Source organism: Acipenser ruthenus, chromosome 9 (genome assembly GCF_902713425.1).
Source record: "Acipenser ruthenus chromosome 9, fAciRut3.2 maternal haplotype, whole genome shotgun sequence".
Classification (NCBI taxonomy): domain Eukaryota; kingdom Metazoa; phylum Chordata; class Actinopteri; order Acipenseriformes; family Acipenseridae; genus Acipenser; species Acipenser ruthenus.
Genome location: NC_081197.1, coordinates 46,230,914 through 46,256,380, shown reverse-complemented (window position 1 = coordinate 46,256,380; position 25,467 = coordinate 46,230,914). Strand labels below are relative to the sequence as shown.

The window sequence follows — 25,467 nt, the reverse complement described above, 5'->3', positions numbered from 1 at the left end:
ACAGAGCTGTTTGTCAGCCGCTCGAGAAGCTGCTGCTGCCTGTGGTGGGAAAGCTGCAGCTGTGCCCACCCCCAGCCTTTCTAAATAAAGAAGGACTGATCACATCACTCTGGGAGGTGAATGAATGATGCACAGCATGGAGGCTCATTTACATCATTGAGAACTGGAGGAATAAGCTTTGCTATAATTCTCTGTTTGTGGACGAACTGCCGGACTGTACTAAATTGAATTACAGGTATATTTAATCAATTTCCAAATGCCTTTTTGTCTTTGTATTTGAATCAGTGTTTGTGTGTATCAGGCTGGTCAGTGTGTACCAGTACAGTAGCTGCATGCAGTAAGCTAGGGGAAAATGATACAGTGAATACTACTGTATTCAGATGCTTGTTTAGATAGGAATTCTGCTGAGCTGCAGTTTTAATGTCATTATTATTATTATTATTATTATTATTATTATTATTATTATTATTATTATTATTTAAACTTGTAGTTAATAAGGAGACCAGAAATTAGATGGTACTAAAATATACAGATGCTTAGGCTATACAGTATATGCATTAATGCACATTCATTATTTCAGCTTATGTAAATTGGGTCCAGACAATTTTTAAAAAGTTCTCGTTTGATTTGATATAAATAAGGTATTTTCTTACTACTGAGTAAAAAAAAAAATCTTAATTACAGCTTTCATTAAAACTGGTAATGTTTTGATAAAAATAAAAAGCTGTATGAATGAATAAAGGGCGTACATTAAAAAAGATCACAAGGTATTTCCTATGTGAATCCTGCACAGAGCGACTTTAGACTTGGTAATTAAAGCACTGTTTCAAAGAAACACTTTCCCCTAGATGTAAAAAGAGTACATAATTTATCCTTTGTGCATTTGTGTTTACAAAGACACATCACAGCATGTGAGTCGTTTTATATTCCATGACCCATTCCCGTTACCCCAGTTACAGTGGAATGTAAAATAATTTATTGAGTTCATCGTTTCTAACATAAGAGGATAAACCATGACAGAATGGAGGGGCCCAGAGGTTTTTTCAATGTGCAGGAATTCTTAATAACCAAGTCTTATCTCTTGTAGTTCCCTTTTCATTTTGCTAAAGTTTTCCAGACCAAGTGACCTACAGCAAATTTACAGAGGATTCAGCAGTTAATCTAGAATGCTGTCTTTGAAATACTGGCTATGCCTTCATTTTTAAAATAAATAAAAAGAGTCCAGAGCCCTAACCACTACTCCACACTGCTGCCCTATGAAACATGTACTTTAGTAACCCTGTTCCTGACAATGATGAGAGCTGTCAACTACTCAGCTACATCGTTGTTTGCAAGTGGTCCCCGGTTCTGCCGACAAACAGGTAATAATCAGACTGATAACCACTCAGCCTGAAGCAGGCAGGAACAGCACTCTAATAGGTAACGCAGAAGGCTTTGTCTTGAAGCAACAGTGATATGAGGCTGCTGTTGATGGTCTCTGCGTCATAATCGGTGATGGAAGGGAAGAGTCAAGTTGCAGGCTCACGTGTCTGCCTCAGATGATACTGCAATAATAATCAGCAGCAGCTCTAGCACTTGCAGCACACCTCTCCTTTTCTCCGTTTTTTTTTTTTTTCTTCAGTACAGTAATGTGCTTCGAAGGATTTCCTAGAGGCGCCCATTCACAAGGCTGGTGTAAGAGAGCTCCTTCCCAACGCCTGGGCTGTGTGAGGCTGAATAGATGAACACACACAGCTGCTGTAGCCATGGGATGTGGCACTTCTGTTGCCACTGAGAGCCAAGCAAAGCAATCAGAGAAAGGTGAGTGCTGCTGTCTGTCTGTAAAGCTGAGAGGCATGGAGGGTTGCCATGAGGCACTGAATGTTGTTACCTGTTGATAGCGACATCCTTTTGCCTTTTTTTTCTCCCCCCTTAGTTGATTCATTCAGAAGTTTTTTTTAAAATAATATTATAAATAATATGTTATTTTACTAGTCAAGTTGTTATCAATGCTCCATTGGAAAAAGGCCATGGATACTGAAGCAGTGTTTTGTTTTGGTTTTGGAATCACTTTATGACTTACTAGAATACAGAAATGCTTGCCGGAAATTAATGAAACATGAATTTTAGGTTGAACCAGCAGGATTCCAGCTTCAGTGTTTCACTTTGCTTTTTGTGATGTTCTCTGCATAACATCTGGTATCCCCTTTTTGAATTTGAATACAATTTAAATGATTATATTAAAATCAAACATGGCTAAGGTTGTTCAATACATTAAAGAACAATAACATTTTACAACATTTCACAAAATGACATCTGGGTCTGTATTTAACAATGTTAAATAATTCACTTGAATATGATAATATCCACAATCTGCTAATGGTAATTCTGTGGTTTCCTCATCTTGATCTGTATAATTATATTAAATGAAGAGCCTTTTATTTTTTTCTGGCAATGTTCCTATTGTGAGAGATCGTTATTAGCACAACTGTTCTTTCAGTTCCCTCAGGTAATCTTCAGTATTGTAGACAGCTATTTCATGTCTAGTGACTAGTTTCGGCTCTGTGCTGGTTTAAATCAGTACCTACTAAACGGTACTGTGGCAAATCTGACTAGTCTAGAGTTGAGTGTCTGGTTGTACAATAGGTGACAGAGTTTACCGCTTTGCTTTCAGTATTGGAACAGTGTATTCAATGATCAAAGCAAGTACTTTCAGGTTATTTTTAATGACTACATTAACTCATCTTAAAATAGGCACACTTGCAAGCTTCCAGGACCACATAGTTCCCTTCATCAGGAGATAGTGGATGGGAATAAGGAGATAGTGATGCCATAACCATCTAAAAGGGGTAGCAGAAACAAAAATAGCTGAACTCGAAGTATGTTGGTCTGTAAGTACTGTATCAGAGTCCCGGATGCTATCTGTTCTAGACACAGTGTCCCTTTCGGAGGGAACTGTAAGTCACCTGTCAGTTTCAGTAAAGGTGGATGTCACACCACATGTGTACAAGCAGAGTTACACATAATTTCTAACTAAGAAAGCATGGGGAACCTTAATAGGTGTGCACCTATATAGGAGAGGGCTGCTGTAAAGCGTACTTCAGGTAAGTTTGGCAGTACAATTATGACAGAAGTGAAAATGTAGCTAATAAAGTGTGGGTTTTGAAACTTTAGGGCACTTCACTTTTAAGAGGCAACTTCTAACTGGGGCATTTAAAAAATGGTAAATAAGTCACCCAGAACAGTGTTGAAAAGACTGTATCTCTTGAAGCGGACAAGTGGGCATTGGCTTGGTTAGTTTTGTACGGCCCATTACTCATCCTGCTATCAAGCACAATACACACTTCATAAACAAATACAGGATATACTGTACATCTTGCCTCAAAAAAAACTTCTCAGTGCACAATGAAGATTCAGTCCATAACCTCTATCAAACTGATACAGCAATGCTTCTGCACCTCTTCAGTGACCACAAAGAGCCCACCCTCTGAAAACAAACATGGATTTCAGTTTGTAAAATATCAAACAGATGCTACATTGAAGAGCTACCAGAAGGTCAATAATGTTGAACAAGTAATATTGAACCACAATCGATAAGGCGGGAGGATTGATGGCCTCATAATTTAGTTTGGTGGTGGCGGGCAGGGTGAGGGATGTGTGTGAGGAGGGGCATCTATTCATTGCTTCTACTTTCAAAAAAAAAAAAAAATCTTGTTTATATTTTCTATCCTTAGCCTTTCTTCCTCTGTGCCCTATTAATTTCTCCTTTTCTCAATTCCCTAGAGTTGACTTACAAATTCTTTTATTCAATTACTCAACGTGCAGATGAGTCTCCCAAGGCTCCCTCTCCGGCACTAGGTAAGCAGTAATGAATGTGCTTCTCCATTGTGCTGTCCTCTATTGTTCACTCCTGGGGCCACTGAGCAAACTTACATACCAGCACCAGCTCATATTTGAACAAGCAATCTCTCTCTTTTTTAAATGGTTTTGTTTGTTTGTTTTTTTGTTCAGGATTGAATTGGTAAGCCTTGATTTTAAGTGCCATTTATTCAGCTGTAATTAAACACTGTAAATACTTTGGTGCCCACTAAACTGCATTACAATGTACTAAACTGCATTATAGTGTTCTCTAATTGCAAAAAAAGTGTAATTGTACCAGTAAAATGAGATTCGTGGTTTTAATGCTCATCAAAAAACCATCATGCAATACAGTGCAATGTCTTGAGTGAGACCCAGGACTAAATTGCAGGGGCTGTTCAGGTCAGTATTGAGGTGTGCTTGTGGAGCTTTGAGGGATAGGTTTAGTGGCCTCTAGGACTTTGCATGGCTGTTGCCACTGTTCCTTATATTAGTGAACACTACATTTACATAAAGAATGAGTTGCATGGATTTGCCAGGGCCCTGTTCACTGTTCACTATCATCTCTGTGTGTCAATGTGTAGATACTTCTACTTTCTTTCTCTCCTAACCAGACCTTAACCCAAACTAAAACTGTTCACATTTGCACCCAATTCTCTTTCTTCTTTACTGTCTCCCAGTTGCCTATGTGATCGAAATGAAATCACCAACAAAGTCCTACACAACCTGGCACCAGACTTTTTGACTGTTGTTCAGTGTCTGGTTCTGAATCTGTACTTCCCTTGTTGTGTGACCAGGGATTTAATTTGAAACTCTTATGTGGTTCCACTTAGGCTAGGTCACCCTTGGCATATAGAGTTTTATCCTGGATACTATATAGGAACAAGGGCATTGGTGCTTTAGATATATTCTCCACTAAATGAACCCCACTTCACCTCTTACCTTGCCACAGGCATAATATCCTTTTTTGGAACTTCCTTCATTTATTCTAATATCTTCACCTGCGGCTAAGAGGCACAAGTGGAAATCTCTGTGATTATCAGCTGCTTATTCCATTAACTCAGATACCCAAGAACCTGGGTAGGTGTCAGGAGGATGGGGGACCTTTGAAAAAGTTGGAATTGAAAAATTGCTCTAATCAATTCTACAACCCCTGTGCACTTCCTTCATGCAAGTATATAATATTTTTTTACTACAAGGAGTGCACTTAAGCATACTGGTACTAAAGTGGGCACTAGACAGCATCAGTAGTAAAACTGATGAAGTGAAATTAGTTTTCTTATAGCTACTGTATACTGTGTGGTGAAGTCTGCTGTCCACCCCAGAGCATGGCTTCCTGTGATTCAGTGTGTAAAGCTGTCTGCCTCCGTCTACTGCCTTAGCCCTTGGTACTGTTCATAGAAAGTGTTCCTCGGTCCCATTGCTATGTGGTGCAGGTGTTCAGCTTGTGGTTGAGCTACAGTGTTTGTGAGACCAAACATGGAATACAAATTTCAAACTGGTGTATAACAAGTATACCAACTGTCCAATGAAGAATATGTATCCAAAGAGTAATACATATATATATATATAACTAAACTCTCCTGGCATACACTGTGGTAGTTTACTTAAGTATCGGTGTAGAACAAGTCCAGGCATCAATGCGGCACTTGCACCCTGATGGCAATGGTTACTTTCAAGACGGAAGTTCACTCATCCACTGTGCCAGAACGGTTTGAGGAGCAAACAGCAGGCATCTACAATGGTCACCACAACCCTCTTGAATGACCTTGTGACACGATAGCGCTGCGTCCAAAGATGTTACCGGCAGCAATTAAAGACTCGGAGACAGAAGCTGCAGTTTAAAGTGCAAATCTCACATTTATTAAACAAAAAGACACAAAGAAAAAGACACACAGGGCAAACAAAAGGTTTACACCAAACAATACAATATAAGCTGGGCGTCCACCTTCACTATAAAGTTCACTATAAAGTTCACTCACACACTTACACACACAGACACACACACACACATACACACACACACTCAACAAAGCTGGATGTAATTCAATATGTTAACGTAACATTATTCAGCAGGTTTCATTTGACTTTATGAAGCAAAATTAGTTAACTCTATAGGGAGATGCAAAACCTTTGTCCTTCGCTATATTAATGATTGAATGGAATAACATCCCTCAAGACACTTCCCAGCACCTTGTGGAGTCTATGTTGTGTCATGTCAAGATTGTAATAGGGGCAAACAGCGACAGCATATCCGAAAATGGCCAAATGGCTTGTCAATCCATTAGAACATATTTTGAGAAACAGTTATAGCGCCTGGGTCTGAGTCCATTCCAGCAGCAACACGTGCTTTGCATGTATTTGTCTGTGTGTGTGTGTGTGTCTGTGTGTGCAAGTGTTGGAAAAATACCTGTTAATGTTACCAAACTAAAAATATGCATCTAAAGAATAATGATTAGCCATTTAATTAATGTTGCTTATTTCAAGTTTTCAAACTTCAATGGGGATTTTACTTCGTTAAGAAACAATTGTGCTATTGACGCATAATTTATTTCCCCCCGGTGTGTCCCAGTATCAAATTCCTGATCTCTTAAGCAGCCCTGCTCCTACGAGATGGCCCATTGCTATTGGAAATCCCTGATGTGTTTTGTTCTCAAAATCAGATTTGTGGGATTATACACCCAACAGAGCCTGTAATTTTCTTTACTGTGTGAGGCACCAGATGTTTACTTAATTATAGCATTTGTTTTGAGTTAGTATCTCTGTCTGCAGTCAATTATAAAACCATATTAACCTGTTTCAGTGTTTTTCTGGTTAACTCGCTTAAGACGTTTCTTTTATGTTCACAGACATTTTTTTACTCTATGGAATTTTAGTGAGTACTGCAGACAACAATGTCTTAAAAATGCATGTTTTAAATTGAAGATATTACATCAAATTAAGCTAATACTGGAAAACAAAAAAACAAAAATACATATACATATAGCTGCCCTGCTTGCGACCTGTTGCATAGATTGGTCTATCAAAAAACATATGGATATGGATTAAAAGAAAAAAAATGTACACCTTCCCCCCTGGGGTGTTGCCCCTTCCAGGACACGATTGTGCCCTTCCTCCAAATCCATTGCCCTTCTTTGGTCCAGAGAGAACACAGCATATCGTATACCAAAACTGCTGTGCTGGGTATAACGGTATATTCTGTTCTGACATGGTATTCTATTTTGTGTCCCAGCTATTAAAGCAGCAGTTCTGATCCAGCGCTGGTACAGGCGCTACATGGCTCGGATAGAGATCAGGCGACGATACACATGGAGCATCTTCCAGTCCATAGAGTATGCTGGGGAGCAGGACCAGCTGCAGGTCAGTACTTGCATATTGTCTGTATTCATTGATACAGACACTCATTTCAAGACTCCAGTAGTGAACAATTAAAACATGTTGTGCTTTGTTCATTGCCTTCACTGTCTTTATCAGGTTTTAGTTATTTCCCCCATACTTTAGTGCGGTGGGTCTTTTCTCTTGTAGAAGTAGAGTATTGTTTACCCTTGGACCTTACGTAGTAGGAAGAGTCTTTTAGTCTTTAATTGACAATTACAAAATTTGCCAGATTTTCAAAAAAACTATTTGCTTGCATGTAAAGTAAATGTCTATATCAGAACCAGTAAAAATCAAAATCTCTTCCCCCTCCCACACAGCTGTCCAGCTTCTTCACTTTCATGCTGGACAACTTCACTCACCTTGGTGGGGAAAGCCCAGGTAAACGTGCAATTTTATTTATAGTTTTTTTTTTTTTTTTATCAATTTGAAATACATAATTCGACTGCTGCCTCACACTTCCTGATCAGGAAGCCCGAAGATCAATGGACGGCCTCTGGGAAAGACACAATTGTGAGATGTGCAGGGTGAACACAGGTTTCTGGCTGTGCTTGGTTGTTGCATTTTGCTTGGGATCCCACAGGGAGTATTGAATTGGCTCTGGGGGCAAAATCAGCAAAAACAGCAGCTGTACTGGCCAGGTGTCTACCCCAAGGAGATTAGCTTGGCAGTAGAATCAGACCAGTGACCTTCAATCCTCCTCAGCTCTTGTGGAAAGATAAAGCAGTATTGAGGGAACATTAGTGGCCATCCTAAATGTAAGAGTAAAATGTAGGTAAAATTAAAGGGCACACAAAGAAAATATTTCAAATTAATTAATACAGAACTCTAATAACAAGCACAGCACAAGAACATTAAAGCACATTTTATTTTCATCCTGTCCAGCTTATATGGCTATATGTGCAAGGATAAAATAATATTTTATACATTTCTAACCTGAGATCGTCATTATGACAGATTAATAGAACAGCATAATTTAATGAGTATTGTAAGTAATAGAGCTCTATATCAGGACAAAATGACAAAATACTGCCCACCCGGGCATCTATTCAGTCCTATTGAATATGATTGTAGACACCTGCGGCTTTCGATATCATTTTTAAAATGTAACACAATATATATAATGACACAAAACTTGTGCTACTGCACATGCTTGTGCTACATTGTGCTAGTGTACTTCATTTTAAAGGGAACTAAACTGTTAACAGTTAGTTTATTAACACAATACTATATAGTAATCAATATATAAAATAAAAAATGTATAATTATATAATATACATTAACTCATTTGCAAAACATTACTAGTGTAACCTTCTAAAAGTGACTAAATAAATGTAACCCAATTTCAATTATATGGTTGGCTTGGAGCAGGGATCTCATGGACTTTTACTATTTTTTAATTATAAATAGGTTTCAAAGTACAAAAAACGCATTGTTAAAAGTACTGCAAACTGGTGTTGGCGGTGGCTCACTTGCTGGCAAGCTTGCTTTGGAACCCCAGACTATTAGGATCGAATCCTGAAAAGATTTTTTTCTAATTAAGTTTACTACTCATATCATAGTGATCTACGGTACTCCCTTATTTTTTGTATATATTGAAGCAATGACAAGGATTTAACAAATATGCATAAATGGGGTAGAGCATCATTAATATTTTAAAGGGATTCTTTATGTACACTGCTGTACCTTGACTTGCATAAAGAAGGAAAAACATTGAGTGAAATAGCTCGCATCACTTGATTTTCAAGGTGTAGTATCTGAAGCATAATCAACAAGTACAGAGAAACATCATCTGTAACTGACAAACCCAGGACTGGAAAACCCAAAAAGCTTTCTAACAAGGATGATCAATGCTTGAAGATCCTTAAGTAATAGAAAGAAGACAAGCATTGAATTGACAACAGACCTGGCAGAAAGCACAGGTGTTGTTGTCCATCCATCAACAGTCCAAAGCACCTTTGACCATTGTTCCATAGCCCAATTTCTGTGTTATTGTGCACATTTTAGCCTTTTAGTCTTGTTCCCCTTTCTTAACAGAGGTATTCTTACTGCAACACATCCTTTAAGTCCTGATTTCAAGAGTGACCTTTGTACTGTTGATTTGATTTACAACGACACCTGTGCCTTCTGCCAGTTCTGTTGTCAATTCAACGCTTGTCTTCTTTCTATTCCTTAAGGATATTATCTTCAAGTATTGCTCATCCTTGTTAGACAGCTTTTTGGGTCTTCCTGTCCTGGGTTTGTCAATTACAGATGATGTTTCTCTGTACTTGTCGTTTATGCTTTGTATACCACACCTTGAAAATCGAGTGATGCGAGCTATTTCACTCAATGTTTTTCCTTCTTTATGCAAGTAAAGGTTGTTATAATAGTAGAAAACACTAGTGGAGACTTTGGAGTAAATTGTTGATGCTCATAATGCATCAGAGTAGAAAAATGCAACATGTCTAAGACTTCCTTCTGAAATTGTGATTTTGTATAGAGATTTTTAATTGATCAAATCACAATAACCACAGTCGCACAGGGGACTAAATTCTGAGCACAGTTTGCCAATAAAATATAATGCACTACAAAGGGTAAACCATCCTGGGGTCCCTAACTCAATAGGACACTTATCGACACCAAGTATTACCAACAATTTAAAATCATTTTGGGGTACTTGACTCAGCAGGGCACTTATCAGCACACAGTATTCCAATAACTTAGTATTCATTGTAATGGGACTTCTTGGCCAAAACTGTGCCAACAAAAAGGTATGCACAAAAAGTTGTTAAAAGCGATAATGTTGCCTATGGTGTTCTCCACAATTGAAAACTATTTAACGGTTTGTGTGCCAGTAGTCGGCCTGTTAAGTTAATTAATTAATATAAAAAATAAGGCAAGGTGCTGCACTAGGGTTACTCCGATATGAGGAATACATTTTAATTAAGAAACCGTCAATATAATCATATATTGTGTCTGTGTTATTATTTCCTATCTAGACCGATATATGATTTTGTTTCTCGATTCACACAACAATAAACCAGTGTTATTCGCTTGCCTTTTCAACCACAAATGAAGGTCACGCCTCCCTAGAATGTAGTCCACTTGAACGGGAATTACCCAACATGTATAATACATGTATAATTCAAAAGAACACAATTTAACTATATTATTGAGCTCCTCTTTTGCTGCTTTAAAGAATGCTAACTGCATGAGGAGACTGGGTTGCTTAGCAACCTGGAAAGATGCAAGTTTCTGAGCTGCTAATGTAAAAGCTACCCTTATTATCATGTTATGACTGCTTGTTTTATTATGTGCATAGCCACTGCGTTATGCTATTATGTCAGTGTGCAGCCAATTACAATAATCACCACTTCAAAACAATGGGGTAGAAAAAGCCAATTATAACTGAACAGATTGTAGGGTTAATCAAAACTGTTTGAATAAGTCACACAGTAAGAACCTTGGCAACCTGCAGTCTTGGTAACGGATCCTTCTTTCAGTCAGAATTCAAAGTAGTGTACTGTTCTTTGCTAAAATTACTTTTTCTTCTGACAAAATCAAAGCTGGATTATAGTGACCCTTGTCTGTATTGTTGGTTTTTGTCTGGGTTGAAGGATTTGAATATTCTTTACCTTTCTTTTTAACCACAGTAGCAATTAGGCTTTAGAACAGCTTGTTGTTTGTTGCATGGAAATAGTCTTGCTAAATGCAAAGGCTTGGTTTTATTAAACAAGTGTCCTCGTGTTGAGATTGTGCAGGCCACTTGACATTTGTGTGGTAATGAAATGGTTAGGAGAATGTAGAATGTTTTCAGAGTCTTTATTATGAAGGATGAGCCTTCCACAATCCACTCATGTTCAAGTGTATACTCCAACTGCTCTCATCTGTTATTGTTGTCCAATTCCTGTTTTAATCTACCATCTATAAATTTCCCGGTGTGTCACAGTTTACATAAGCTTTTATGCACTGCACCATTCGGTATATACAAAAAAAAAAGCACCTTCTTAGAGGGGGGAAAAAAAGTTGTTGTTCCAGAGAGTCAAGTCACTATACATTACATAATGTTTTTAAAGGAGTGTAATCATTTGTCAGTGTTCGGTTTTACACTATAATATCATTCATTGGTGTCTGTTTACTACATTCTTCCATATTTTAGCCAAGTTGATTTTTTATTGTGTTTCTCACATTTTACAAGAAACCCATATTGTGCAGAGCTGATATTTCCAACCTGGGCTAACTGTCTTCAGAACCATATGGAACACTACACATTTAACTGGCACGGGGCTGACCGTACAGTGACGAAAGATTTAATTGAAATGCAAAACCTCTGTTGCAATGACTTGAGGGCAAGTAAATGGTAAGTGGTGTGAAGTGTCTTCATTTCCTGGAATATGATGATGCAAATGCAACAAGCATGCTGTTGTTTACTAGTAAGGGGGGTGTGTGTGTGACTGAGAACACTTGAAGACTAGCACTTAGTCTTTTAATTGAGTTGAAATATAAGGTACTTCAATGAGAACTGATGCCTCTGATGCTTGTTCCGAAGATGTAGGCTCCTTTCTCCTTCACATCGCCTTGTGTGCTTCTAGCTTTCAGTACACAACCCCTGATCTCTTATTCTCTGGATGAACTTGGATAGCCTGTTGCGATTTTCTCTTTTCTCCAGAATTGTGGATTTGTAAGCGAAAGGCTTTCCTAGAACAATACATAAAGTAATACGTGCTGCCTGCTTTTCACCGTCAGGGCTGTCCTAAAGCATTACACTTTAGATCCATCTGTATGTAGAAGTTACCGCAGACTTCAAGCATTTAAGCAATTCTGGATTCAACATTAGTTCTAGCACAAAACAAAATAATGAAACACAAACCTACAACTGCAGGTGCATCCAGGATAAAACATGACTACTGATCACACTTTGCCTATTTATCACAATCTGTAATGACAGTCTCCGTTACATAATGTTGTTCTTCTCCTGCAGCCTGGGTAAAATTTTGTCACAAATGTTATCCGAACACCCCCCTTAGTCTTTTTGTGTGCAGTGTTGTGCTCTGTTGTCATAGAAAATGGGCTATTCAGTCCTCAATCTCTGGTATTTAAAGGTAAATGGGGTTGTATTATATCAATCTTCAGGAGGTTTATTGTTTGGGAAAGTCATCTAAACAAGTTAATAGTTGTAATTCGATTATTCGAACACCCCCTGATCCCAATAAGTTAAAATAATAGAGGTTTTACTGTATTGTATTAGGGGCTACAATACTCTTCACATCATGATTCAGAGTTTAAAGTGTAGTAATTCTGGTGATCAAATAATAGGATAACCCTTTCTTTTTTACAGACTTGATTTCCCAGTTCCTGGACCCCACAAGTGACCCCATGAAAGAGGAAGGCAGAGCAGCAAAGTACGAGAAGATTGAGGTTCCAGACTCCTACCCTGGCCCCCATCTCTCCTTCCCCCTCACTGTTGCACACACTAACGCATTGCTCAGAGCATTCAAGCAGCAGCAGCAGGTACATGGTGTATATATTTGATTTAAATGTATACAAACTGATATCATGCAGTCCATAGAAAAGAATGATGCAGTGCATTCTTCTGAGCTATTTTACATAGCAGGTGAAATGTGGCTAAACATGGCTTTGGTTCAATGGGAGAAAATTCAGGTAAAAGTTTAAGTTAGAATGCATCCCATATAAATCATTAATAACACATTTATCACTGTGTTGAAGAAGACAGTATAACAAATAAAACTCAGTTATCATGAACAATAACAAGCAATAACAATAGAGTTTCATAAAGCCTTATAATCACTTTGAAACACAGCATTAAGCTTTTACGAGTATTATAAATCGTTATCTTTTATTGTTAACCATGCCTATTAATGGATCCTTAAACTAAAGTGAGGAAATTGTGTAATGATGACAAACCCAGCGCTATACTTAATAACCAAAAAGTAATCTGTCATCAAGACATTCTACCCATAGAGTCATGTCAATTAGCTAAGTATCAAACACAAACACAACTGAATAACTCAATGAATTGGATTCAATTGTTTTAATTGTATTTAGAAACAATAACACTCAATGAATGGAACATATTAGTGTGACTGGCCAATTAAGCACCATGCTATTTCTAGGAACAACCAGGATATGAGTTTGGCGTACTGAAAGAAAATACAGGAGACAGCATCTTTTATCCAGAAAATTGTTGGAAGTCCAAATTGTTATTTAATCTAATGGCTCTCTGTCCTGCTCATTTAGCACCTACATGCCCGCTATGTTCTACAGTTACTACATGAAACAAAGAAATTCTTGAAGAAGATGCCAAACATCATCCACTTGTCGACATCCTACACCAAGGAAATCACAATCTGCGGTAGGGCCTCCTTGCATCCTACTGTCAGAATACTTTGGTTAAACTGGCTGCCTTTCAGGTTTTTCATCCATATTTTACAATGGAAAGTGCTTTTAACACATTGATATGTGCACGTAATCTAGTATCAAGGTCATGTGCTTGGTTTCAATTCTCTAGGTGATTTACATGGAAAACTGGATGATCTGCTGCTTATATTCTACAAGGTAAAAATACTGTCATTTTTCTTTAAAACAGGCACCTGTGTTAAAACACATATGCCCTGATAAATGATATCCATATTTTCTTCAGTAACATAGGAAGAACAATGGGCTGGTTTTACAAACTCCGATTAGTAATGATCTTGGTAACATTAGGTCATCTAAGATTAGTGACAAATGGGAACTGTGAGACTAGTCGTAAAACCTGTGAAACACTAAAAAATAATAATGCATTCTTAAATATCATATTATGCTCCACCATATTGCCTAAAATAATTTCAGAAATTGTGGAAAATATAGTTAAATTGATATTAACACCATCTTGTTTAAACATTCAGTTTAGATTGTTAGCCAATGATTATATTTTCTGAGGTTTTTATTAGACCCGAGTACTTTTCAAAGATTAAAAGATTTTGTCCATTTAATTCCTTTTTAATTAACATTTTAAAAGTATCACTGATGTTTTTTTTAACCATAGATAGTTCAAGTGACATCTATTATTTTTTCATCTCCGCAGAATGGACTTCCCTCAACTGAAAATCCTTACGTGTTTAATGGCGATTTTGTTGACAGAGGGAAGAAGTCAGTGGAGATTCTAATAATCCTATTCGCCTTTCTACTTCTCTACCCCAATGATATGCATTTAAACCGAGGAAATCATGAGGATCACATTATGAATCTGAGGTAAATTCAAATCCAAAATGCTTCTACTGGTGAATCAAAGCAAAATTTGATATAAATTAAATTAAATAACATTTAATTATGTAAATAATGTAAATATACTGCAAACTTTATTATACTGGGGTATATTATAAAAATGCTGTTTACAGGATATTTTACAACATATATATTAACATCCCTCGGAGTTTATATTCCTCCTTTATTGTGTAAACTTTTCTGCCAAGGACGGTATTGCATTTGTCTTTATTAATTAAGAAGCATTTTCAAAATCTAAGAACTTTTACCAGTAGGCCTACTTACTGGAATAAAATATCTTCTTTGACATAAGAAAACAACAAGCAAATCTAGAGAGATGTAGAGATGTTTCATTGATGTTGCCTGGCAACTGGAGCTTGAGCAGAGATTGCAGTTTGTTAAAAATGCAGAATACAGTCAGCACTCGGATACACGCATCAGTCCTGTTTTATCGTCTTTGTATTAAGAATAAAATCAACCCCAATTATATATATAATGTAACAAATTAATGCACTTACCCGTCACACCAGTTTTCTGATACAAAGCCCATCTCTTCAATGTTACAATTTATTTGATTATCCGTCACAGCCAGTGTTTATTTTTCTTGCATGCATAAATCAGTCTGCTTTTATTGCGCAATTACACAGAGCTTCCTCCAGTCTCACCTGACGAAAATGCAGAAAAACAAAGCGAGACCAGATATTGTAATGTAAAACAGTTAATCATTAAACAGTTTTAGATACTGTGATGTATTTTTTTTAAATCTATGATCTTTAGTTGCTTTTGTGCATTTTTATTTGCAAGTGAACTGTGACATTAGGGCCTTATTGAGCACTGTATTCTGCAATTTTGAATACTGACTTTGGGTACTGTTTTAATTCTGGAAACTGTGGTGGTGTGCTTTTTTTAAAAAAAATCTAAATTGCACTGCCTTTTATATTTTAAGCAGTTCTGTGCATGGGTAACATTTTGATATCATTTTGCTTTTGGGTCATTAATGGGGAATTTTACATACTGCTACAATACGTACCGGATTTAAATGTATGTACTGTATTACAGTCCACGTGTCTCTTTTGGCAAGTGATATTTTCAGAATCATATTGTTCTAAATTAAAATAATACTTCTGTTGAAAATATAGTACTGTACCAACAAAACCAACTACACTATATCTAAATGGAAGCCTACTTATTTTAAAACACAGTCCTTTCAGCTATGTATTTTTGACATTGTACCTTTTTTGTGTTCCCTGAAGAATGGACAAGGGTTGGAACTGGCCAAAATGAAATAATCAGATATATGTCACACTATTTTAACTATCACTGAAGTCAAAATTACACAGGGTCAGATATGTGAGTGCTGACTGTATACAGAAACTCACTTTGCTGACACTTAGTAGAGTAGGACAATGAATATACTGTACACTACTACCCAATACCACGGAGGACGTGAATATTAACTATTTGATTTCCAATTACAAAAACTGAGATAAAATAAACAGTTTGATTGGGGGTTGCATGTTGTTTTGTAACAAGAAAAAAACATTATTATTTTTTTTGTTTTCATTTTTAAAAAACTCTACTATTCAGTAAGTAAGCTGGGAATCAAAGTGATAAATACCCTTACTACTGCTACTCTCTCAGTCTAGCACAGAAATGTTGTACTGTGAGAACTGTAAGATAATAAGGCTGTACTTTATACAGCTGTAAACAGCAATAATGATAATCATGATAATAATGATCACTTTTTCCATTTTTCCTGTTTCAGGTATGGATTTACGAAGGAAGTTATGCAGAAATACAGGGTGAGTAGTTTGGTTTTACTTGTACTGTACTCTAAATCAATGATCTCAGAGTGCAGCCACCAACACTTACTGATGGCCACACTGCTAATTGTTCCTAAAAATAAAGTATTAAATATGGACATATGCACTTCTAAAAAAAATAATAATAATAATGATAAAGTCAGCGTTTCTCATTTGAAATATACAGCAGCCCCTGTACTGGATCTAAATTTCCTGTCCCTTTTAATAATAAACTGGAGACAAAAATCATATTCTGCTAGATTTTATTTTTTTTACTATTATTGCTCTGACACCAGGTCAAACTTAAAAGGTTAATCAATCATATACATGAATACAAAACCTAAGCTAAAGTACATTACTAACCTATTGAAGTTAAACAAATACAAAAACTGATTTTACAATTCCCAGCTAAGTCTAACAGAAGTATAATGATGTGCAATGCCGTACTTTGCCTGTCACACAGTACGGTAATTAAAGTTATAGGTTCTTGTGTGTATTTCAGGCAGAAGCAGTACAAAAGTAGACATGTTTTCTTTTTTTTTTTTTTTTTTTTTTTTTTAAATCCCTGCCATGAACAACATTTTCATAAAGTAATAGCATCACTGAGGTTTACTTATGCATTTTTTTAGCTGTCAGATTTAATTTAAATTAATTAGTTTCAAAGCATGCTCTGCTATTGAGCTCTGTAACTAAAACACTAATCCTAATTTGTACATATTCATTTAAACAGCATCACTATATATATATATATATATATATATATATATATATATATATATATATATATATATATATATATATAATCACCTGGGCATTAATACTGTGTTTTTTATTCAAAAGTTTGCTAGGGGAGTGTGAGTATTAGGCACAAGCGATCAGGCAGAAAGGCAGGAAATCAGGCAGCTGTTGAAATAGAGATGCTACTAAGCACTTTCAAGTAACAAAATAAAGGAAAACAGATGATGTTTACACAAATAACACTATACAGACACAGGTGGATGTTTTTTGGCAGCACTCCACTGGCGCTTCTTCTTAAACCCCAGCCTCCACAAGACTGAATATGCAGGCCCGGTGAAGCCTTTTATACACACCTGCCACTGCTAAACCACATTGAATAATTGATGGGCCTACCAATCAAGGCCCACATTCTCATATGGAAATGATTTCTCTTATTTGAATTTGCTCTTATTTACTATTGACCTATTGTGTTTTATAACTGCTCTTATCTGTAATGTGATATTTTGTAATGTGATATTAGCAGGGCGTCTGCAAAGAAATAAATAATAAAAATAAAACCCTTTTTCTGGATTCGGTTAATGTACACATTTAACAACCACTAACACTATTAAACATTTATATACAAAATAAACAAATATGAGAATAAAGATAATGTTTCAGATGTTGGTGAAATAATTATATGCATTTATACTGTTGAATGTGAGTGCAGGAAAACAAGTACCTGTACAAAATAAGTCATTAACACAAAATAAATCACAAAAATAAACACTATTTTTATACAAGTGAAGGGTTTTCACGCTGTCACAGGGAAACCATTTTAAAAACCTAAAGCCCATGTAACACCAGGAAACTGTCAGCAACTTGTTGCAGGTGGCATTTTCAAGAAATATTCACAAAGCAGCTCAAAATCAAGATTGTTTAGATGTTGTGACAAAAACTATTCACATGGTAAAAAAAAGGTATTAAAATGTTGCCTGATCTAAAAGTTGCCATCAGAAATCATCAGCCTAGTTTTCATCATTGTAACCAAGAGATTCAGACATTAATTAGTTTTATACTACTAATCATTTCAAGGAGGAATTTAAAATGTTTCCATGTTGGTTGAACTTATTTCAGTTTTGTGCAGGACACTCTGACAACTCTGTGTAGCTGCTAACTGAGGCATGTATACAGTGTCTTTATACAACGGCAGTTAAAGGGATGTGTCATTGTATTTTCTTTGAATGAAAATCCATTGCAAATTGAAAAACCAATACAATCAGCGTAATTTCCATTTTAGTCTCACGGGAGGGAGATATTGCTGTTGCTGCAGGATGTCTTCAGCTTGCTTCCTTTAGCAACCATAATTGACAATAAAGTTCTCATCGTCCACGGAGGGGTATCAGATATGACAGACCTGGATTATCTGGCTTCAATAGAGAGACACAAGGTGAGAAAAATGCATGCAGTCCTTAACAAATCTGATTGAACACAGCATGTTAATGATCGATTAAGAGAGTCAAAGTAATATATAATATGGAATTCAGTAAAATATGAATTAAGCCTCTAAAATACCTGGGCAGACAGCTGTCTGTTCAGGTATTCTGTATCTCCATCCCCCAAAAACAACAGAGCCACGCTGGAGCTATAATGGAAAGAAGAATGAACTATAGTGTATTTGATGCCATGGAAAGGCTAACAGTATTTGGCAGATAGCATGTGTAATCATGTTTCCTTTTTCTTGCAGTTTAAGTCAGCACTCAGGCCCCCCAGGATGAGTATAGACAGTAGCCAGGATAAGGGCAGAAGAAAGACCAAGGGCCAGTTACCGGCTCAGTCTTCAGGTGGCCACAGGAGCATCTCCACAAGATACAGTAGCAACCATCTGATGAAACCTAGCAGTGGAGCGTCGTTATCACCCTCCTCCTCCTCACTATCTTCCTCCATCCCCGAGTCCCGCAGAATGAGTGACGTCCAGGAGAAGGACACCAGCACGAACAGCAACGGACAGCACCCACTCCATCACAGGAGCATCAGCCCCGCGGGTATACTGGAGGTGCCCTTCCTAGACTCCGACGTCACCATCACTCCGAAAGTGCCGAGCTGGGAGGAGATGGAGTGGAAGCAGGTAAGTAAACGAAACGTCCCCCACTGTTCCCAGTTAAAGGATTACATGTTCTTACTTCTTACAGTGGCTGCCTTCTGGAGACCACACATTGCTATTGCTGGGATACTTTTTGGACACATGTACAGAGATTGGTACCTAGACAATTTCACAGCTCACCACTCAAACTGTAAGGATTGGCATTGACAATAATATCAATATCTTCATAGAAAGGGTGGAGCTCTGATAATTTCTTGATCATTTTTTTGTTTACAAAATATCATGCAAGATACATTTATTAGGGAACCGACCTGCTATGGGGTCTGATTCTGTGCTTGCTTTGTGAACAAACAGAATTACAGCAGTGCATGTAACCCCATACATGAAAAGATTTATAAACCATTTTTATAGTTGCCCATAATGCCTTATGCATGCGTGGCAGAGATCTGGTTTGAAATCGAGATGGAGTAATTACACAAATAAATAATCAAGTGGAGATTATAGTTTTTTTCCCCTGTTGTAACAACTACATTAACTATCAAGGGAGAGACAGTTGTGTGATTCCCAGGTGTTAGGCATCACCCTAGTGTATACTATAAGATCCTCCCAATTTACGGCATATTCCCTGAGCATCACCTGAATCTTTATCGGTATCAGCTATTTTACACTCATTTAACCATTTGAGGCAGATTCCTTATTTCACTGTAGTATTTTTGATCGTGACCATTTATTTACACTGAACCTCTGCTGTGCTTAATGTATTATGGGCAACAGCGAAATCCCGAATTGCTAATACACTGAAGAAAGGGCACTCCTCCTATCTTCTGCAGATTGTGGATTTGCTTTGGAGTGACCCCAAAAACCAAAACGGCTGCAGCCCCAACAGCTTCCGAGGGGGAGGCTGTTACTTCGGACCTGATGTCACTCTCACATTGCTGAAGAAGTACCGTCTGAAGATGCTGATTCGTTCACACGAGTGCAAACAGGAGGGCTATGAGCTCTGCCATGACGGGCAGGTAGGCCAAGAAGCAGGGCGGATCCTTCCAGCACAGCATGCTAGTTTTGAAAGAAATGATTTACTTTAAAAGCAAGTTACCACTGCATCTGGGGTGTCAGCCCTGTACTAAATGTTACTGACTTGTTTCCCAATGGAAAATAGCTGTAGTAAATCAAATATGTAATGTTCTGCTTTATTTTTTTGAAGGTGATAACAATTTTTTCTGCCTCCAACTACTATGAAGAGGGCAGTAATCGTGGGGCCTACATTAAGCTCGGCCCGGATCTGGTGCCACGTTTTTTCCAGTATCAAGTCAGTAAATTTACTAGGAGGATGACACTGCAGCAGAGGTAAGAGACTCTAATATTACAAAAAAACAACTAGAGGGTAAAGCCAATTTTCTAGTTTCTAATTGTAACTGGGCAGAGGCTGGGAATGAACCGGTGATAACAAGAGACAGAATCTGTAATGACAGTCTCCATTACATAATGTTGTTCTTCTCCTGAGGCCTGGGTTAAAATTTTGTCACAAATGAAATTAGTTTATGTCTCAACCTAGCCAGGAATCATAAGAGTCCACATTATTATTATTATTATTATTTATTTCTTAGCAGATGCCCTTATCCAGGGCGACCTACAATTGTTACAACATATCACATTATACATTATTTCACATATCACATTATTTTTACATACAATTACCCATTTATACAGTTGGGTTTTTACTGGAGCAATCTAGGTAAAGTACCTTGCTCAAGGGTACAACAGCAGTGTCCAGCACTGGGGATTGAACCCACAACCCTCCGGTCAAGAGTCCAGAGCCCTAACCACTACTCCACACTGCTGCCCACATAATTGGCCTAACTCAATATAATTGTTAGTCTCTGCTAGAGAGAAGCCCATGACTGAATGGGGGCATGATTGAGGCTGTGAGAGGAAGCTTTCATTCTGCCTGCAATAAACCATTGAATACTGGAAGTGATAACTAGGATAGATCGTATGCCTTCTGCTTCATGTTGTTCCCATGGCAACAGGAGAAAAAGAGCATGAACCAGATCAATGCCTGGCATCACATCTACTATCTAAGAAACATACATTGCATTAGTTAGGAGGAAACAAGAACCAATTCTGAACATGGGATAAAACAGGACAAAACAAAAAGGTCTAAATAATATAAAGCATAAAACATTAAGTATGGGAGAGTGTACAGATATAATCAGAATCTGTTTACAACATGGCACAGGAGGTTTACAGAATGTTGACAAGTGTGGTGTTCTTGTTTGGTTATGGACAGATAAATATTTTTTTAAATCTGAGCTGACCAACATTGTTCACCAGTTTCACCTCTGGTGGTATACATTCTTGTTTTTATATATATTCTTTAATGTCCCCAGAGTGATTCAACTGCATGTCAAATGTTGCATTTTCTTTTCCACAAGGATGGAAACCCATCTGCTGTTTTGCTTACAGAGTAAGTGTGGCTGAAGGTTCTGCTCTCAAATCTCTGCGAGAAAAGCTGTATGCTCACAGATCAGAGCTCATCGCTGCCTTTAAACAATACGACACTTACAACACAGGCAAGTGACATTCCAGCAATGTGTTTCAGGACTACAATTACAATTAAGCTGTAGATCATGGACTCCTTGTATTAAAGCTGGCCTTTGTAGGTAGTGGTAAAACTCTCACGCAAGCAGAGTAGGTTTGAAAACCAAGCCCCCTTTTCAGGCCACACTTTAGTTTAAGGAATCAATTTTTAAATCACCTACTAATATGTTATTAAATGTTTTCATATTAATAACACAGATTAACAGATGATTACAATAAGCTTTAGTTAATTAGTTATTTAACTTTTTATCCAAAGCGATTTACACACAGAGGCTAGGGGGTGAACTATGCATCGTAATCTCATCTGAAGGACGATTTAATGACACATTACCAGTGTAAAACCCTCACATCATGTCAAATGAAGTCATAATGCTTCTGTTACAGCTTTAGTTATATGTTCTTAAGACACGGAACTGCTTTAGGGTTATTCCAGCTAAAGTAGACCAAGGGGGGGTTCCTTGGTTTTGGCTTAAGTCAATTAATATATATATATATATATATATATATATATATATATATATATATATATATATATATATATATTTTGCTGGAAGTCCCTTGAATCATCCTTAACTGATGTTACTTGTCTATGTCACTGCCCACCGAGAAACATGAGGTGAAAAAATGAGGATAAAGAAGCAGGTTAAAAAATGGCAGTTGATCTTTTCTTCGTCCTCAGAGCTGTTTGGCAGAACAGGTTTCTACAGTGGAGCAGTGACCCAGGTTAAAACTAACAGTCTTGGATGGTGTGTGTGAATCATTTCTAGGAACTGTTTCCACCAGCGACTGGGCCTCTGCAGTGGAGTCGGTCCTACGCCTTGATCTCCCCTGGAGGACGCTGCGCTTGCGGCTTGTCAGGCTGGCTCCTGACGGGAGCGTCGAATACCTCTCCTGCTTTGAAGATCTGCACATGGAACAGCCCATTAAAGAGGTGAGAAAGCTCACCTTCATTAGGGCTTCTTAAACAGAAAAAGGGCCACAGTATTTACTAACTATTACTTCTACAGTTTTTCAATATTCTTTATTCTATATTCTAAAAATACAGAATTGGTTTTAGCTTTGCATTCGATTTTTAGAAACGGTTACATTAGATAAGCAACTATGTCGTTAAAATCAAGTTAAAATTATCCTGCATTTTAAAAAATATGAAAAATGTAGTTGACAATTTAGCTGTATTTTAAGAATATGCCTTTTGGGTTGTCAGCTCATTGAGTTAGGGAGCTACAGTGTGTGAAATGAACTGTGGATGCCTCACTCAGTTTATGGTGGACAGGCATTTGAACTTGTGAAAATGAATTGTCTTACCCAGATGTGAGCATTCTTTTTTTTAGAAACGTTAGTAGACAAGATTGAGGCCATAATACCTACTTTTAGACTTACATGTTAGAACACATTTTATGAGTGTGTATTTGTGTTTTATAATTGCTGTGTTGCCGCCAGCAGAAGGCTCGTTACCAAGATCTTTCATGTCAGAGAACTAATCTGTCAAAATCAGTGGTGCACAAACAGGACCATTCTAGCCCAGAAATGTGTTACAGCAATACCCTTTATTAAACCAATTACACCTCTATGCAGGTATTATAAAACAAAACACAAACCAAAATGTTATGAATGTGCTCTTTGCCCCTAATGATTGACTATACTAATACTGTGTAATAAAGGCAGGTAATGCCTGTAAAGATGGCTTCAGGCAGGAAACTGTAGTACACCTGCAAAAATGAACATCTGATTGACAGGGAGATGCCAGCAACCAAATGTCAAATTGGACTAAGGAGGTAACTCCTACATTCATGTCAACCTTCATTCAGTGGTGGTTACCGATCGTAATCAAGCCAGGTACAACCTCTCATGCTATTGGGTCTACTCCTCTTTCCCAGCCTCCCTCTCACCTCAGTTTCGTCTGAGAGGTGTCACTCAAAATGCTGCACCAAGTGCTCAAAAGCAAAGCAGCAAAACCAGTCAAAAAAAAAAATGCTTAAATGTGAGCTGTTTTTATTCACTCATAACTGTATGTTTTCAAATCGAGTTGTCCTGACTGAATCTCCTTTTCAGCAGGTTACACCAAGCTTGGTGGAGACGCTGTATAGATATCGAACAGACCTGGAGATAATATTCAATATGATTGACAAGGATCATTCAGGTAAACATTTTATCAATCTTTCTAATTTTGAAGAATAAGGGCCCTGTTTTTGAAGCACCTGTTCTTGCTGTACCCGTTTATACTGTTGAAATAGTCTCACTTGTTTTTGTAAATGTTCCCTTGTCTTTGCACTTCCTTCGTTGGCACTAAAAATTTTAAAATTCCTTTTTTATTGGCCTTTTATTTGACTTTTATTGCTTGAATAGGGAGTGGTATCCACTGTTTCCTATACCTGGCATTCATGTTAATTCATTCAAAGAATGCTAGCTAACTGCCCTTTGTATTTTACAAGAGAAAACACTATAGTATGGTCATTTTCTCTTGTTGTAAGTAAATGCAAAAATACATATTCATGAAATACAAACTATTTGAAAAATTATTTTATGAGGTAAAGCTTTAAGGCCCACAGATTACCAGCCTCATATTTGAAGTAAGGATTGAGGTAAAGTTTAAAATATCTGGTCCTCTATCAATGTGGGCCGTTGTATTATGTGCAATTAATGTCTGTGGTGTAATGTACATGATACTCTCTCTGTTCTCTTAGGACTGATTTCCATTGAGGAGTTCCGTCAGACCTGGAGGCTGTTCAGCTCGCACCTGCACATCCACGTAGACAACGCAGCCATCGACGACCTGGCCCGCTGTATTGACTTCAATAAGGATGGCAGCATTGACTTCAATGAGTTTCTGGAGGCGTTCCGCGTGGTGCACAAACTGGACTCCAAAGAAAAACACTGATGTTTTTTTATTGTATCTTAAACACCCTGTGACGTTTACCACATCCTCACTGCTTACCATTACTGCCTCCTGTACAGTATGTGATTATTGAGACATTGTTACGTTATGCCCAAGCTCATAACTGAACTGAGGGATTTATGGATTTTACTGCCACTTAAAAACATTCAGTTTGCGGTTCATGATTGCTGATTGCTGCATGATTCAAAGTATTAAGTTCCTGTGAAAGGATAGCTTTGTGGTCATGGCTAGCAGGAATAGCAGAGCCAGAAGACAGAGATTGTGGTTCAAAAGCACTTTTTGTGGACTGTAACAAACTAAAGATTTACACAAACAAATACAAAATCAGAGAAATGAAGCACCCAAACTCTGCTATCTCGCTGCTCTGGCCTGTGACCCTACCAAAAGCCCCCAAACAAAGGAACTGGCTTTTCTTTTATACAGGTGGACAAACTCAAATGGGCAATTATCCTGTCTGACCACATTCCACGCGTGAAGGTTTTAACCAAACCTGAAACTTTATTTATACAAAAACACACACACAACCACATAAACAATATATACAAAGTCACATGTGCAGGACCTTAAATAAAGTACTGTATGACATTCAGTTGTTCCCCGGAAGTGGCACAAGCTCCAAACCTGCCTCTGAGCACTGTGAGTGACACTGGTGGAACTCTGGTAGTTGCTCTGACACTAGGAAAGTGCATTTTATTCATTTGACTTCATCTCTAGATTTTATTACCAGCTATGTGTATCCTACCATGATGCTTTAAACAAAATATACATTTGTGTAATACTTTTCTAACCTGTTAAATATCCCTTTGAGTGTACTGTATAATTCTTTATTGATATGTTGCCAGTATAATTAGTTGCTATGCCAACTATTCCAGCAAAAAAAATAATAA

General features: G+C 37.4%; 1 protein-coding gene across 4 annotated transcripts; it reads left to right on the top strand.

The window, feature by feature from the left end:
- LOC117405333 (serine/threonine-protein phosphatase with EF-hands 1-like) lies at positions 1-25,467 on the top strand. 4 transcript variants are annotated; one of them, XM_034008302.3, is made up of 18 exons: positions 1-235; positions 1,622-1,800; positions 3,763-3,837; positions 7,070-7,197; positions 7,533-7,593; positions 12,533-12,705; positions 13,453-13,567; positions 13,724-13,770; positions 14,282-14,448; positions 16,226-16,262; positions 18,280-18,429; positions 18,727-19,107; positions 19,914-20,099; positions 20,288-20,430; positions 21,550-21,656; positions 22,452-22,615; positions 23,740-23,824; positions 24,369-25,467. In XM_034008302.3, exons 2-18 carry the CDS (start codon positions 1,746-1,748, stop codon positions 24,560-24,562), a joined length of 2,268 nt encoding a protein of 755 aa, XP_033864193.3. In that variant the 5' UTR covers positions 1-235; positions 1,622-1,745; the 3' UTR covers positions 24,563-25,467. The 4 variants fall into 4 exon arrangements, with proteins under 4 accessions (XP_033864193.3, XP_033864192.3, XP_033864198.3 ...); XM_034008301.3 differs by having other exon boundaries at positions 23,737-23,824; XM_034008307.3 differs by lacking the exon at positions 3,763-3,837.